The sequence below is a fragment of the Aspergillus steynii genome (assembly GCF_002849105.1).
Source record: "Aspergillus steynii IBT 23096 chromosome Unknown P170scaffold_5, whole genome shotgun sequence".
Taxonomy (NCBI): Eukaryota; Fungi; Ascomycota; class Eurotiomycetes; order Eurotiales; family Aspergillaceae; genus Aspergillus; species Aspergillus steynii.
Window position 1 is genome coordinate 1,011,146 of NW_020194402.1, and position 15,503 is coordinate 1,026,648.

Below are 15,503 nucleotides of genomic sequence, written 5' to 3' on the forward strand. Positions count from 1 at the left end.
ACAGTTCTCGGTTATACAGGGTCCGCAAGCCAATATACTATATAATTCCCAGCCAGTAATGCTCTGGCGGTGCCTAAGTATTATAAAAGCTGGCTAATCTTTTTTTAAAGTTACTTTCTGTTATAATTTACTTCTGCTCTGTCTAACTACTTTTCTGGGAAATAAAGGTGGATCTTGATTAAATTAAATTCTATTATAGCCTAAGTCGCCAGCTGCTATTATCTACCAGTACAAAAAAAATAAACCCTAGTTATGCTTTATTTTAAGCTCCCTGAAACTTCTAGGATTCTTTTCCTGCTAGATTCGGCTTTTGTCTAAAACTGTTTAAGATATCTTTAGGACAAGCACTGCCGCTGACCGGTATAACTTATAAGTAGAATATATTTGATATTGAGATTGATAATATATATAGTGCTACTTAGCCTCTAATAACGGAAGATGTCGAACCCGTAGTAACAATAATTATGCTAACTGCCCGTGATATTCTGGTAGATAGTAAAAGATCCATGTTAGCTTTCTCAGAGCCAGTGCTATTAAAAGTCTCTGCGATACTAGATTTATATCCTATAGAGGCAAACCATCTTGACTGTATTTATTCTGGTATGTGAGAAAATGGCTTACCTGGTAAGTTGGCATAATATTTGATGGAAGCTGGCTATTAATATTTTACTGTCTGACTTTACCTTTGCAGACGCGGTTCCTGATATAAAGGAAATAGAGACTTTCTGACTTTCCTGTGTGTCTTGTATGATTGTGCTAACACCTGTACCTGAATAAGCGAATAATGCTGTTAATAACTAATCTGCAGTGGGCAATTCCGAATAAGAATCAGCTAAGCGGAAATTACTTATTATAGGCCCCTGCTCCTCTGGCAGTATGTATTTTAGTAACTATAAAAAGGTTATAGAGCTTAGTCAGATATCTAATTTAGGTAAGGATCTATACCCCCGGGTAAATAATACTCCGGAGCCAGCTAGAGTTGCTGGTATTATTAAAGATAAATTAGGCCTATTTAGTTTGTCCCCTCCGCTGACCGTATATTTTATTTCTGAATGTTTTAGTGCTTGAATAATACTAAGTTCTGATAGCCTGGCGTGTTATCCATTAATAGCTGTAGTTATATTATTATTATTATAGAAGTGAGGAGCCTTCCAGATAAGTATAAGGGCTGCTGCGGTGGTGTGTAAAAAGTGATTTTGCTTAGCCCAAGATACCGACAGCTACTAAGATCGGAATATAATCTTTTATGACACAGAATAATTAGGTCAGAAAAAAAAAAAAATAAAGAATTTTAACCAGGCCTTATTCTGATCCTCTAGAATTTTTTATTTCTGTTTTATATTATTATTCCGGTGCTATCTAGGGTATCCGCGGGAGTGTTTTTCTTATGGTTGAATCTAATTTAGGTCTGAAACTAGTATATTACTTTACTTTCATACTGGACCCTAGACTGATGTTATCTTGGCCTTATACGGCGGATATTTTAGGGAAATAAAAACTATATATATTAGATAAGAATGCGCTGCTAGTGCGGCTGAAGGAAAGGGAGGTAATATTATAGTCTGAGATTATTACTTATTTCTTAGGCTGAAATATGTTATCCCTTTAAGTCTATTATTTTATTTAATTATGTTATAAGGCTAGCTCCCGGTCTGGAAAACCGAGGAGACGTGAATAAGAGAGGCTATACTGTCAGGATATTCTTGGTTCGCGCCTGTGTTAATCTTTTGCTGTATATAATATCTTCTGTAGCCATCTATTTTAATACAAGTATTAAGGGCAGCTTTGTGTACTCTGTAAACAGTAGACCTGTGAATTACTGTATGCGGCTAGTTTTACCTCTTTTAGGATAACCGCCTGATATATTATATTATTATTACCGCCCGTCTGCTCCTTTAAGTATATTAGAACTGTTTTTGCTATTTCTGGTCTTTTTTCCTCATAGTTCCTTCTTTTCTCCTATTCTGTCTTTTATATATTACACCCACGTGATCGCGACCCCTGGTCCTGTCTATATTAAAGATGCTTATGTTTTTTACTTTTATCTTTTTTTTTTTTTATCAGAAATAATGGCTGCGCCTGTTTCTTATTACTTTTATTTTTAAATTCTCCTGCCCTATTATTTTAGACTGGATCTTTAGCTAAATATTCTGCTTTTTTTCCCTCTCCTCTTTTTTTTTTGGTAAAATTAGTTATATTTTATTTATTTTATTTTACCGGTTATTACTATCAGGGCATCTGTTTATTTAAGATATTATATTATCTAACAGCCTTTCTGGTATCTATACTTTTGATTATTTATATTTAAAAGGCTGATTATTTAAACCCCCAGCAGGCCCTAATAAAGTCTGATTATATATTATATATAATACTTATCTTATCTCTCTCCCCTTTTCTGTTGGTCGCCGGCCTTATATTTTTGTTTTCGCCCCTGTTTTTCTCCTGACCACGCTGATCTCGCGGGTTATAGGCTATAATTAGACTACTTGGATCTTGGAGTGTTGCGCCGCTATTATGTTAATATATCTTTAGTTATAGGTTCTATTGCCTTTTGCTAATGTGACCCTATAATACTAAGATACTACCTTAGGGCAGCTGGCATAGGCGACTAATAGCGAAAATAATGTATTATTTTACCTGCCTCGTCTCGGGATATGAGGTACAGCCCGGCTAGATTAGTATGCTCGAATAAATTAGTCTGGACTGGAAACAGATAGTCATGAAGCTCAGGCTATTAAATATTAGTAGATTATTATTAGCCTTTATACTCTGAATGAGAGCTGAATTTAGACAAAAAAGTAAATATAATAGAGGACAGCAGATATAGTGCATGTTTTGCTTGGTAAAATTAGTCTAACTAGGAAAATAGTAAGTTCCTCTTAGACTAATTCCAAGACTATGTTAATCAGCTAGCTACAGTAGAAAATTCTTTATTACACTGATTATTCTTGCTGATAAGATAGATAATAATTATAATTATACTGTATGGTTTATGTTTACCTTCTAGCGCAATAGTTATTATAACTAAAAAAATACCTGCCTCCTCTTTCCCCCGATTTATATAAAGTCAGTATTATTTATATACTAGTATATTATGTACTAGTCTTTTAGAAGGAGTGTGTATAGTGATTTTATATATTATTTATTGTTAAAAGACATAATAATATCCCTTTTTTTTGAACTAACTTCCACGCCTGACGAATGCTGAGAAGTTAGCAATATTAATCCCTTGTTACTTAATATCTATAGGCTTTGGGCCTCTTAATATTCTCAGAAGTATTCTATGAATCCCTTATAGTATCTTAATATGTTAGGGGTAATTAGTAAAGGGAAAAAAGATCAGTCTAGATAAGGCTGGACCACATATAGACTAACTAATTACTGTAGTAAATATTATATTAGTAATAGATTTTAATCTAGTTAACTACAGTTCAAAAAGTCGGGGGACTTTATTAAATTTATACTATTATTTATGCTTATTATCAGTCAAAGGTATAATATATTAAAGCTATATCGTGTATTATCTAACAAATTTTCTGGGTTAGGGTATTATAGTCCCACAGCCCTTTCGCCGACTGCTACTTAATCTAACTAATAAAGTCCTAATATTTAGCTATATTATATCGTGTCTTGTGCCTCTTTTTATTAATTTAGTCTTTTATTTTGTTTCTGCCGGATTTTCTTGTGCTTCTGCCTTTTTTATTCTTTGTTTTAGTTATTATTAATTCCCACTTAAGAAGCTGACAGCTACCACTGGCCAAGGTTAATTAAGTGAGTTTATTAAGTAAAGATGCAGCTCGTAGATACTGGCAGTTGATAGAGATATTACGCGGTTGGTTATATATAACAGGCTAGTTAAAATTCGCAAGAAAAGGTGTTATGGTATTAAAATTATTAAGGTTATAGAGCTTAGTTATTTTAGTAGTAAGAGGCTTATTTTTCTGAGGCTATTTTATATTAAACTACCCCCTTTACTTATACTAAATAATATAGACTAAGAGAATAATTTTTATTTCGTGTGCTATATTAAAGTTGTACTTAAAGTTGTTAATATTAACTATTATAAAGGTGTGATCTCCCCTGATTTTAATAGTAAGGAAATAAATTTAATTATTTTCTTTTTAGTTTGGAAAGATTTTGTTAACAAATTTTTCTGCTAAAATATAATAATTATAAGGGTCTAGTTAATCTGTATATATTTTGATCATGAGTTGCTATGCTTTAGGCTTTTTGAATATTTTCTCGCGAATTTGGGTAATATTAGATATGGTGGCTGATTTAATAATATAGGGTAGCGGTTGACTCTAATGCAATAGATTATAAGGGATAAATACAGGATAGGTGGCAGGTTATCCTTCTTATATTTAACAAAGCAGCTGTCTAAAGGTTTGCTTAGTTTATATTCTATATTTATTTGTCCCGGATCATGTATATTATTATATAAGATTTACTTATTAGGCTCTAAAACAGCTTTATATCCCTTATTACCCCTCTGAAAGGACGACATGAAAACTTATTATAAATATTTCTTGATATAATTAAATATTATAAGCCCTATCTATTTTTTTCTTTTAATTTTAAGGTATAATAAAACTAAAACTATTGTTTTTCTAGCCACTGGTCTGCTGCCTTCGGATTAAGATGTTTATTTAACAAAATATGGGTGACTAACTTAGAGATTTAGCGAAGAGTATTCTTAGAGAGATATCTGCTATAATAGCGGATATAGATAATAATCCGGAAAGCAAAGAGAACAGGATAATATTTTCTAAAATAGATAGTGAGGTGGTATATAAAATAAGATTACTTATATATAAGGTTTCAGACTTAAGGCATAAGATAAACTTCCTGAAGGTATGTAATCTTATATAATATTAAAGGACTATATTTTACTTTGGAATTAAAATAATAGGATTATGGTGACAAAATTCCTGAAGCTAATAGTTATTTTAAAAAAAATAATTTAATATTTTATTATTCTGTCGGATAAAGTGTTCCTAAATCCTGGAGGGGAGATATATTATAGTAATTATATTATTACTAATAATGAGATTAAGGTTGACCTGGGTGTAGTTATTATATTTATTACGCTTATATAAGGGTGACTATTATATACTTAATTTTATGGTGCTATATATATGGCCAATCTTCTACATAGATAGGTTAATCACTATTGTGTACCATATCTAGATACTATGGGATTAAATTAAATAATTAACAGTTAAAGCATTAAGCCTTAGTTAAGCCTCTGGTAAAGTAAATATCTTTTAGTAGACTGGTCCTGTTAAAGAGATAATATATTCTGTATTTTTATAGGAAAAGGATATTACAGAAAAGGACCATCGTGTGTATAATTATATGGGAGATGGGATATAATATTTAAAGTCTGAGCGGATTTATTAACCTAAGAAGCAGAGAGAATAGGCCTTATTAAACTAGATATTATATTATGCTGACTAGTCGGAATTAAATTATTACTTTAGTATATGCTTACGGGAGTAATAGGCTGCTTGTCTGGTATAATATTTAGCCTGAATAATATTAGATTAAAATAGTAATACCCGGGTTGCCTGTGCTTATTAATGTTAAAGTGATGGAAGCTGTTAAAACTATATTAGTCTGGATAAGTAATACCGTATCCTGTGTTGTCTAGAGGCATTGTTTCTATCCCGAATAATATTGGATTAAAATGGTAATACCTGGGTTGCCCGTGCTTATTAATATTAAAGTAATGAAAGCTGTCAAAGCCATATTGTTCCAGATTAAACATACCCTAGGCTATGCTAGAGTCTGGGTTATGCGGGGAATATCCCCTGGAGTAAGTTGCTGCTGATAAGTTATTTTAAGGATAGGCAGTTTTTAGTAACATATTAATACCCCAGGTAATAAGTTATAGAATATCTCCTTAATAAACAGAGTCTAGAGATTAAGGCTGTTAAAACTACTCTGTTATTAGAGATAAACTATGATTCTGGGTAGTAAGCAAGATATCAGAAAGGGTATATTGGCTGGATTCGGATATAATTAATTTTTTATTATTAGATATAATACTAGCACTCAATAACAAAATAATATTTTTATATGAGCTTGCTTGTCCGTCAGGAAGTTCCTCTACTGCTAATAAGGGATTATGATTTTAGATAGCAAGTAAGGTATTAGAAAGGGTATGTTAGCTGGATTCGGATATAATTAACTTTTTATTATTAGATATAGCACTAGCACTTGATGGCGAGATAATATCTTTGTACAAGTTTGCTGTTATTGTAGATAGTTCTCGCGTAATTACCCTTTATACTTAAAATACTGGTATTAGCTTTTGCTGGCGCTATTTTAGCAGAAAGTATAATTAGTAATAGGCTTATTTAGGCAGGAAGATATACCTATTATTAAACATGTGTAAAGAGTACCGGTGCTATTTTTAGGATAGCATAATCAGTAATAGTTCCCTCTGGCAGGAAGATATATGTACCGTTAATTATATAAAGAGAGTAATTTTTTATAATAGCTTTTATTTTTATCTATATATTACTGAATAAATGGCCTACTAATATATTTATAATAATTTTATTATTAACTTCCAAAATCCCCCGGCTAATAAATATTTTAATCTTCTGGTCTTTATATTTTCTGTTATATAGTATATCCTTCAAGCTAGTGGGTATTAATCCATCGCAAAATATATAGAGGAAGGTTGGTAAGTCTTATAATTTCTCTGTAATATTAGAAAGCAAATAGAATAAAGGTCTAAAATATATATAACTCTTATAGTTGTCTTTATTTAAGTTATTAATATTAACTATATTTAAGTCCTCGATAGTAAATTAATTCTTGCTCCCAGGATACTGGCTATCCGGTTATTTTATTAGATCCTGATAAAGTCTGTTATATTTCTTACTAATATTTGCCTATAATATAATGTTTTGTGTAATTTAATCACTGCTAATATTAATAGTTAAATATATAAGCTTTAAAATTATGTTAATAATATTATCCCGGAAGTTCCTAATATTAAACCTGTCTTTTAGGTAAAAGAATAGGACTTTAAAGAATTTTAGGCATAAGTTATCCTTAGAAAGGCATAATTCAGCCTGAATAACTGTTTTATAAAGTCTGGAGATCAAGCAGTATCTGTTAAGTATAATATTTTTATTATTATTATTATTTTTATTAAAAAAGCAGTTATAGTTTTTTATTTATTAGATAATATTAGTCTGATCCTCTGCTGGAATAACAATTTTTTATAGGGAGTTTATTTAACAAAATTAGTATCTTTTATTAATTTTGTCTTTCGTATTTTTTAGTAATTTCTTCCAGAGTTTTCGGAGGTATTTTATAAATTATTTTATTTAGTAGTTATATAGTTAAGGGTATATCAATAAACCTCTTGCTGACTAACAAGTTATAAAAGGTTTTTAGCTTTAATAATAGTATTATATACCTTAGAAAATATCTCTAGTGCTATTTTAGAGTTAATAAGTCTTATTATAAAGCTCCAAGCGCAGTAAAATCTTGAAGGTATAATATATCAGTTAATATAAAATCAATATTAAAGATTAAAAGTACGAATCTTATTATACTAAGAGCGTGTATTAGTATTAAATATACGGGGTCACCTGGCGGCGCGAATTAAATTGTTTTTAAAAGATTTTGGTTATAGAACTATTAGCAGGCTATAATCCTTGTGAATTAACAGCCAGTTATTAGTCCAGACCTCAGTAATATACGAGATAATAAAAATACCACGAAGGATATGTCAGTAGCGGAATGACACTGTAGTAAGGATTAATTAAACCTAATAATATCAGAGTATAATATTAGCTTCTATACTCTCACCCGTGTCTTTAAAAAAAGGCTCTCTATCACTGAGACTTGGAACTAACCTCCTGATTAATAAATTGACCGGTGTATATTAAGTTTTTAGATATTAGAAGTATTATTATTTTGTTTTTTACTCTTATATATAATAAACTGGGTCTGATTATTTTTAAAGATAACTTTTTATATCGTATTTCGCGTTCTTAAATATAGGGAAGTAATTTTATACAAGTCTTAATTAGCAGCGAAAGTGCTAAAAAATAATTAATAGAAAAAGCCCCTATATCTCCGAAGTAATGGATCTCAGACTACTCCGAGATAAAATATAAAAATATAATACTCTATCTTGTTTCCCCCTGACAATTTTAACATAAATATATTATTAAACATATTTTACTTAACAGAGAGATTGACTAGGGATAGTTCTCTTATAAATTTAAAGGACTTGGGTATTTATAGCAGGTATACTTTCTAGATATCTAAATAATAATAGTGTTCTGTTATAGGTTAGTTATATTAACAATATAATTATTTTAAAAGTATAATCCAGGCCTAAGTCTTCTGTGGCCAGCAGGGTAGTTATAGTCTTAATAAAAACTGTTCTCCTAGTTATATATTTAAACACTGTTAAAGCCTAATATATGAAAGTCTGTATTATAACTAATTTTTGGTTGTAATAATTATCTATGTGTGTGATATTACAAGTAATAGGAGTTGATATAAATATAAAGTAACAGATGACAAACAAGAGATAAAAAGCTGGCTTTTATCTTATGTTTTAATTTTTAAAGTAAAAGACTTAATAAGACTAACTATAGCTTTCAGAGAAATATTTATATTTATTAATAATAGATTTACACTCCGGGCTATTAGCTGCTGTTTTGGTACCCTAAAATATTATATTAAATATTTAAGGGTATACTTATTTTATTGGCTAGAAATAAGTATTAGGGCCACTAGACTGAATGTGGATGATTTAGTTCGCGTGGAATAAGTCTTCTAGATTTGGATAAATATAAATACTGTCTATTAAGTATATACTAGGCTGAATATAGACAACTTGTTCCGCGTGGAATAAGTCGTCCAGATTTAAATAAATATAATTAGTCTATAATAATATATGTCGGCACTAAACTAGCTTAATAATTTATTAAAAGAAGTGATATTTTTTTTTGATTTTATCAGGTATAATTATCCCTGTCCCTATAATTATTTTTATGCTTTAATATTACAGTTAAGCCAACAAAAAAGAGCTGGTAAATATATAGTCTATCTTACAAAGTATAAAGGTTAAGTAACGTAAGTTATATTATTTTATTAATTCTTGACAGATCTAATGTTCTGCAGTATTTTATTATGCTAAAACTGATGATAAGTATCAGCTTTATGTTCTTATAACACGCCCATTTATCAGAATTGCGTGGGACCTCTATAAGAGATGGCTGTTTACTAGTGGGGAGATATACTACTCTATGATGGTGTTTAATAAATCTATGACCTGCTAAAATAATTATATAAAGAAGTTTTATAAAGATGCTTGAGTTAATTTATATAATAATGCTTATGCCAGAAGCGAGGAAGGGTAATAGGAATAAGCTGCTTTATATATGGGAAAGACTGGAAGAGTCTTATGGGAAGATGATCTAGTCCTGGTCTAACTAAAAAGGCTGAAACTAGAAAAACTGTATATTAAAGTCTGTGCCAACTATTATAACTATAGCTATAGTTTGAACATATATATAACTGTAGAGATAATTATTAATATATTTAAGTATTCAGAAAATTAAGTTAGCTTTAATTATTTATCTTGTGATTTAGCTTTTCTCTTATTAAGGGCCTTAATCTATAAAATTAATATATTCTTATGGTTCCAAGGAACTAGTGACACGGTATTATTATAGTCTTATATAGTAGAAATACAAATAGCACTAATATACCGGGCCGGCAGGTGTATATGTATAAACCTCTTTTAAAGCATATAAAACTGTTTAGAGGTAGTATAGTTCATAATCCTGTTTTAAGATAAGTCAAGTATGGTCTTTTCAAATTTCCGACCCTGATATACTAATTACTGGCTTTAAACTCCTGCTACTTAAGAGCTCTGTCTATCTGTCTAGAAACTATAAAGTGGAATTGAGATGCCTAGAAGCTAGATGAAGGCCCATACCAGCCATTTTCTGTATAAACAAACAAGCCCTTATAGATCTCCTTCCCTGTTGGATGAGACAGTCTGTTGCTACGAGAGATAGCGCAAACAGCAACCAGGACGCTTATTTATCTTCAAAAACTGCTGCCACACGGGATACTGACATTGCTTCGCCTCAAATCCACATCGAGGACGACAAATGGAGTACTATAACCCTTCCAAATCCTACATATTATCCAGTTCAACCTCCGAGAGCCAAGATACAGCACTCATCGACCTCACTACGGGAAGAGGTGTCCGCCGAACAAGAGCAGCCCTTCCGATGGTCTGATTGGTTCCTTACCCGGTAAGATTTCCATGCCACACTTCTTCCACTCCTAACATCAATCTAGAGAATGAACAACGTTCTGAACATCAAGAGGATCATATGCTTTCGAGTATTTGTGTATACACTACATGCTCTGCCTCAGTTTCAACTGTCCATATTTCCAGGAAGCTACCGTCATTAGAGTAAATAGGGTAAAAAGCGCTCCAATGTAGCATTAACTGTGCCATCGTCACGACCAGGCAATTTTTTCTGTACTGCAATCCACCCTCCTCTGTCTTTTTCGAACCATGGAGATACCCCATCCGATTGTGCACCTATAGAGAGTGAATCAGAATATGTGTCTCGGGCTAGCTTGGTAGTGGGTAAACTCTTGCCACTGGCTTTTCTTTCTCCTGGCTTCAATAGTTACGAAGTGACCAACAATAGTTACAAAGTGACCGCTAACAGTTACAAGATAATAATAATATGACAACCAATGCTTATTACAAATCGGTGTAAATTAAATCCCTGTCGGTGACCCACTTAACAAGCGCCTGCTGGTGGGCTTTGACCTGCATGGAAAGGATGCCGGTGCATTATGGAGCATGGTAACTCTTTACAAGAACATTAGTTTAGACTGTAATGAGATAATCGGTACGAAATCTGTATGATAGATAGTTAGTGTACAATAATTAAAAATGGAGACTAAGGACCACATAAAGATTTCCACGGTATGAAATCCTAGGGTTTAGGTATTAAAAGGATCTCTTCCCTGTTATATAATTAACTTCATTTGTTAATCTTGATAATTAGAAGTCTATAACTAGAATATAGAAGAGATATTAGTTATAAAAATATTAGCCTTATTTTATACTCTTACCGTAACTTGGCTCTGGCTAATCTATCTTTTTACTGTTTTTATCTAAAGTAATTCTCTCTCTTATTAATATGTTCTGTATTATAAGCCTTGTTGAATCTTGGAAAACCCTTATTTTTATTTTAGATAATATAAGACTAACAGCCCTTGAGGCGACCAAAGAAATTATTATAAAGTATAAGAATATTCTACTAATATCCTAATCAGGCCAGCTAATATAATAGTTAATAGATATTATTAAAATCGAGTAATTTATCCTATTAATATTAGCGAGTAATATTACCCGGCAGATACCACGCCCCTTTAATATAAAATAACTAGCACTAGATATTATCGAAGCTGAGAAGACTGGAATATCTATTCTTAGGGATTATAGAGGATAAAAAATAAAAAGAGGCTAGTTTTATATTTTATTTTTAGTTTAGTTCTAAAGATATCCTGAGAATATATATTTAGTGTTATATCCGGAAAAGATTAATGCCTATTATTTACTTTCAGAATACCAGAAGCTTCTTAAAATCTAGCTGGAATCTGTAAAGATAAAAATACTATAAACAAAACTTAAGCATGATTTTGATTTAAGGTAAGATGATTGGTTTAAAGTTTCTGTATAAGGATTTTGATTTTACTGCGTATGCAAGAGCGCGACTGGCATTGTTCTTGATGTAGTACATGGGAAATGATATTCTCAGAGGAAATCCAATAATTGTGGATGAGCCATCTGTACACCAAACAACAAAGAATGATTCAGGAACTGGTGCCAATTTGATTCTGCGGTATGATTCAAATCGAGTAATATCACCGAGCTTATTGAGTCCCATACCTAAAGCTTGTATTGAGAAATAGAGACAAGGCGAGGAATAGTTATAAAATCACAAGTTGGGCCTTAGGCTCTCATTCTATACTTGAAGAACCTCAGAAGGCCTAAAATCCGCACGAGCCTTCATACAGGACAGAGGAGCAACCAATTCAAAGACCCAACCGTAAAATTCAAGTTCGACACTTACTACTGACCCTCCCCCTTCGGCTGTGTATCCCAATCCTGTCCTTACTATTCGAATATCTTTATCCGTGAACCTGCGAGTTATCGTAGCCATTTTATTACCCTTACAGAGAATAAACTCTGTATGGGGAATAGAGTCTGCATAATGCACTCGGGCCTCGTAGGGGTGATAGTCATGATAAACCCTGGCGAACTACCTGCAGTTAGGATATTTGGTATTATGAAGAAAGAAGAGTGGTAAATGGGTGAATGGCACCTCGATAGGACGATGCTCGCCTGGATCTTGCTTACCCTCCAATTCAGAGAGGGACATTAAATCAGCGAATTCTGTTGAGGTGCAACGGAAAAGCTTTCCGCAGCCGTGCATTATACCAAGAGTGAACTTCCAGTACTGCTCCAGACATTGCTGTAGAACACCAGGCATGATCAAACGAAGCGTGCAGGAGACGGTTTAAATGAACGATTAATGACAGCCAAGTTTCGTCTATACTTGCTGTAATTGACAAGGCTGGTGTCTATGTAAAATGCTTCGCTTCATTTTTCTCGGTAACACTTCAAGGGCAGCTGCTGAGATGATTTATGCCGACCAGTCTTCTCTATTCTTAAGAACTAAACTTGGCCAGCACCTGAACGTAGCTATCTAGCAGCTGTACGCTAACCAGTGCTGATGATCTAAAGGAATTTGCAAAGTACCTAAGTTGAGGATAGCCAGTGACAGTGGCTGCCATCGCGCACAGATGATCAGCACTACTTGGTAATCAGGACTTCAAGCCCAAGTTAGTTCTTTCCGTAAAGGTTTCGTGTCACGTACGTGACACGAAACCTTTACGGAAAGAACTGCACTAAATGAGAGTTTATAAATGCGGGGTAGCACCCGCCAGGACATTTAAGGCCAGACATCTTTTCTTCCGAGCAGGTTATTAAATATTAACATAAAATGTCCTTGTTTCAGGAGACTTTACAAAAGATATTAAATAATCTTTTACCGTCTTTAATTATTAATAAAGTATGACTGCCCTTTCTCTATAACTTATTAACAGACATTAATTTATAAAGTTATATCCTAATTTTCCACGCCTTCTTCGCTAAAGGCATATATAATAAATTTATATAATTTAAACCTCTTATCTTCAAGTCTAAACATCCTTAACTTTCTTAATAACTAGTTATACCCTCAACCCCCAATATAGCACAGAATATTATTGAATTTACCCTTATAATTATTAGCAGCAGTCTAAATCCTTCTAGGGAGCCTTTTAAGCCTACTGCTGGTATTTAAAACTAACTGAGGTAGAAGAAATAATTAAATAATTTTTATTTATTAATACTAGAATTATTTAAAAAGCAGAAATTATAGTATATATAGTCCGGTATAAATGTTTCCAACCTGATTTAAGATATTAGGGAATTTTTAACTCAGGAACCTCGAGATATGATATTTTATAGTACTTTATAGGATAATACACACTCCTTTTAACCGCAGAATCTGATCACAGATCTAATTTATTATTTCAAAGTCTTACAGAAGTTGATTAGTAATAGTATTGTAAATAAGATTAAATATATCTACTGATAATAAATAGTATATATCTTTGGAAACCATAAACTAGAAATAATTAATAGCCTTATCCTAGTCAGTGAGCTTTCCTAAAGAGTTAGATGAAGAATAATAACTATTAATAAACTGGCAGATTTCTTGAAAGGTAGGGATAAGGTTTTAAAAGCTAATAGAAAATACCGCTATTATCTTTTATTCTTTTATAAATTCGGACCTGGTGCTGTTGTGTTACTCGGGGATACTGTAAAAGATATATAAGATATTACAGAATTCGCAGTGTGAGTAATTAACTAAGCTCTAGACTTGAAAATAGATTGTTAGATAATAATATTATTAATAATATAAATTTTATTCGGAATAATCTCCCTGACTTTATTTTATAGTATAAAAGGATAAATTTCGCAGTGGCTATCTTGATTCTCAAGGATTTATTACTATCGGGCTGGGATAGAAGATTCTATTACGAGACTAGGTTTATAAATTATTTAAAAAACTTTATTAATCTTAAAATATTTCAGGAGTCTGGTAAATTTTGGTCTGTTTTATTAGAAGAATCTAGTAGTACCTGATTTAAAAGCTTCTTTTTAGAGGCGCCTGTGAATCAAAATAATAATAATACTGATTTTAGTATTTTAGCTTCAGATATACCTGTTGCTAGAACTAAAGATATTTTATCTGCTGGTAAGGCCGGTCCCTGAGGTATTTAGTATTAAAGTATTTAATTTTTATTAATTTGCTTAGATACTCGGAACCCCTCCTGTATAGATGTGATATTAATAGATTTTTAATAATATCAGTTTTCTAACACAGATATCTGGGCTATTATTTATAATAGGCCAGTTAATGGAGCAGGTCGGTATAAAAGAAGATACTAGCCTGAAAATCTTAATATTAACATAAATACCTCCCTTGGCTTAGAAGATATACCTACTTTAATTAATCCCTGGCTGTACCCCTCCGCGGATCCAGGATTTATATAGCAGACGTCAGTATCTGCGGATGACTCTATAAATACCCCTTTTAGCTTAGGTCTCTCTTTTTTTAAGGATATATCTGCTTTAGCTAATCCCTGGCTGTACCCCTCCGCGGGTCCAGGATTAATATAACAGATATTAATATTATTAGAAAAGTCTATAAATGCCTCCCTCGGCTTAAATATCTCCTTTTTAGATAATATATTTGCTTCAGCTAATCACTGGCTTTTCTTTTATAGTGTTAATAAGAATATAACTAGCCGTATACCTGCTTTAGTTTTAAGTAGGTCCCAAAATATTAGATTAATATATATAAATACTTAAATTAGATATCCTTCAGCTATATTTGGATTAAGTATATTAAATAATCTTATATCTATAATATTTATACAATCAGCAGTAGCGCTAGAGGTTTAAGATATTCCGAACTTCATATTATATAGCAGTTTAATATTAGTTATATTAACAAAATTTATCCCTTTGTTTATTCTTGTATAACACTGATACTACTATATTCTATTAAATCTTTATATTATTTTTTGGGGGCTTTCGTACTGGAAGGCTTTGTGAGAATATAATAAAAAAAGCTAGATATAATAACCTAGTTTTTAAAGTGGAAGGGTTCTAATCCTAGAATAAGTAAAAGACTATTAAAGATTCGAGGTATGCCTTTAATTATTAACACTAGTATAATATAGGCCTCTTTTTCTAAAATCCTTGTATTTTTTATTATTTTCTAAACCTGCAGACCGAAGCCTTCTAATAAAAGAGGTATTTCTAAGATATATTTGATTAATATAGGTTTGAGGTTTTTGTTATTATT

At 31.8% G+C, this 15,503-nt stretch overlaps 1 protein-coding gene across 1 annotated transcript; it reads left to right on the forward strand.

The window, feature by feature from the left end:
- Window positions 1-10,160: 10,160 nt before the first annotated feature.
- On the forward strand, window positions 10,161-10,470 carry P170DRAFT_476502 (uncharacterized protein; the record flags this gene model as incomplete). The annotated part of the gene is made up of 2 exons (XM_024853353.1): window positions 10,161-10,286; window positions 10,354-10,470. The coding sequence occupies 2 exons, from the start codon at window positions 10,161-10,163 to the stop codon at window positions 10,468-10,470; spliced, it is 243 nt and encodes an 80-aa protein (XP_024703131.1).
- Window positions 10,471-15,503: the final 5,033 nt, after the last annotated feature.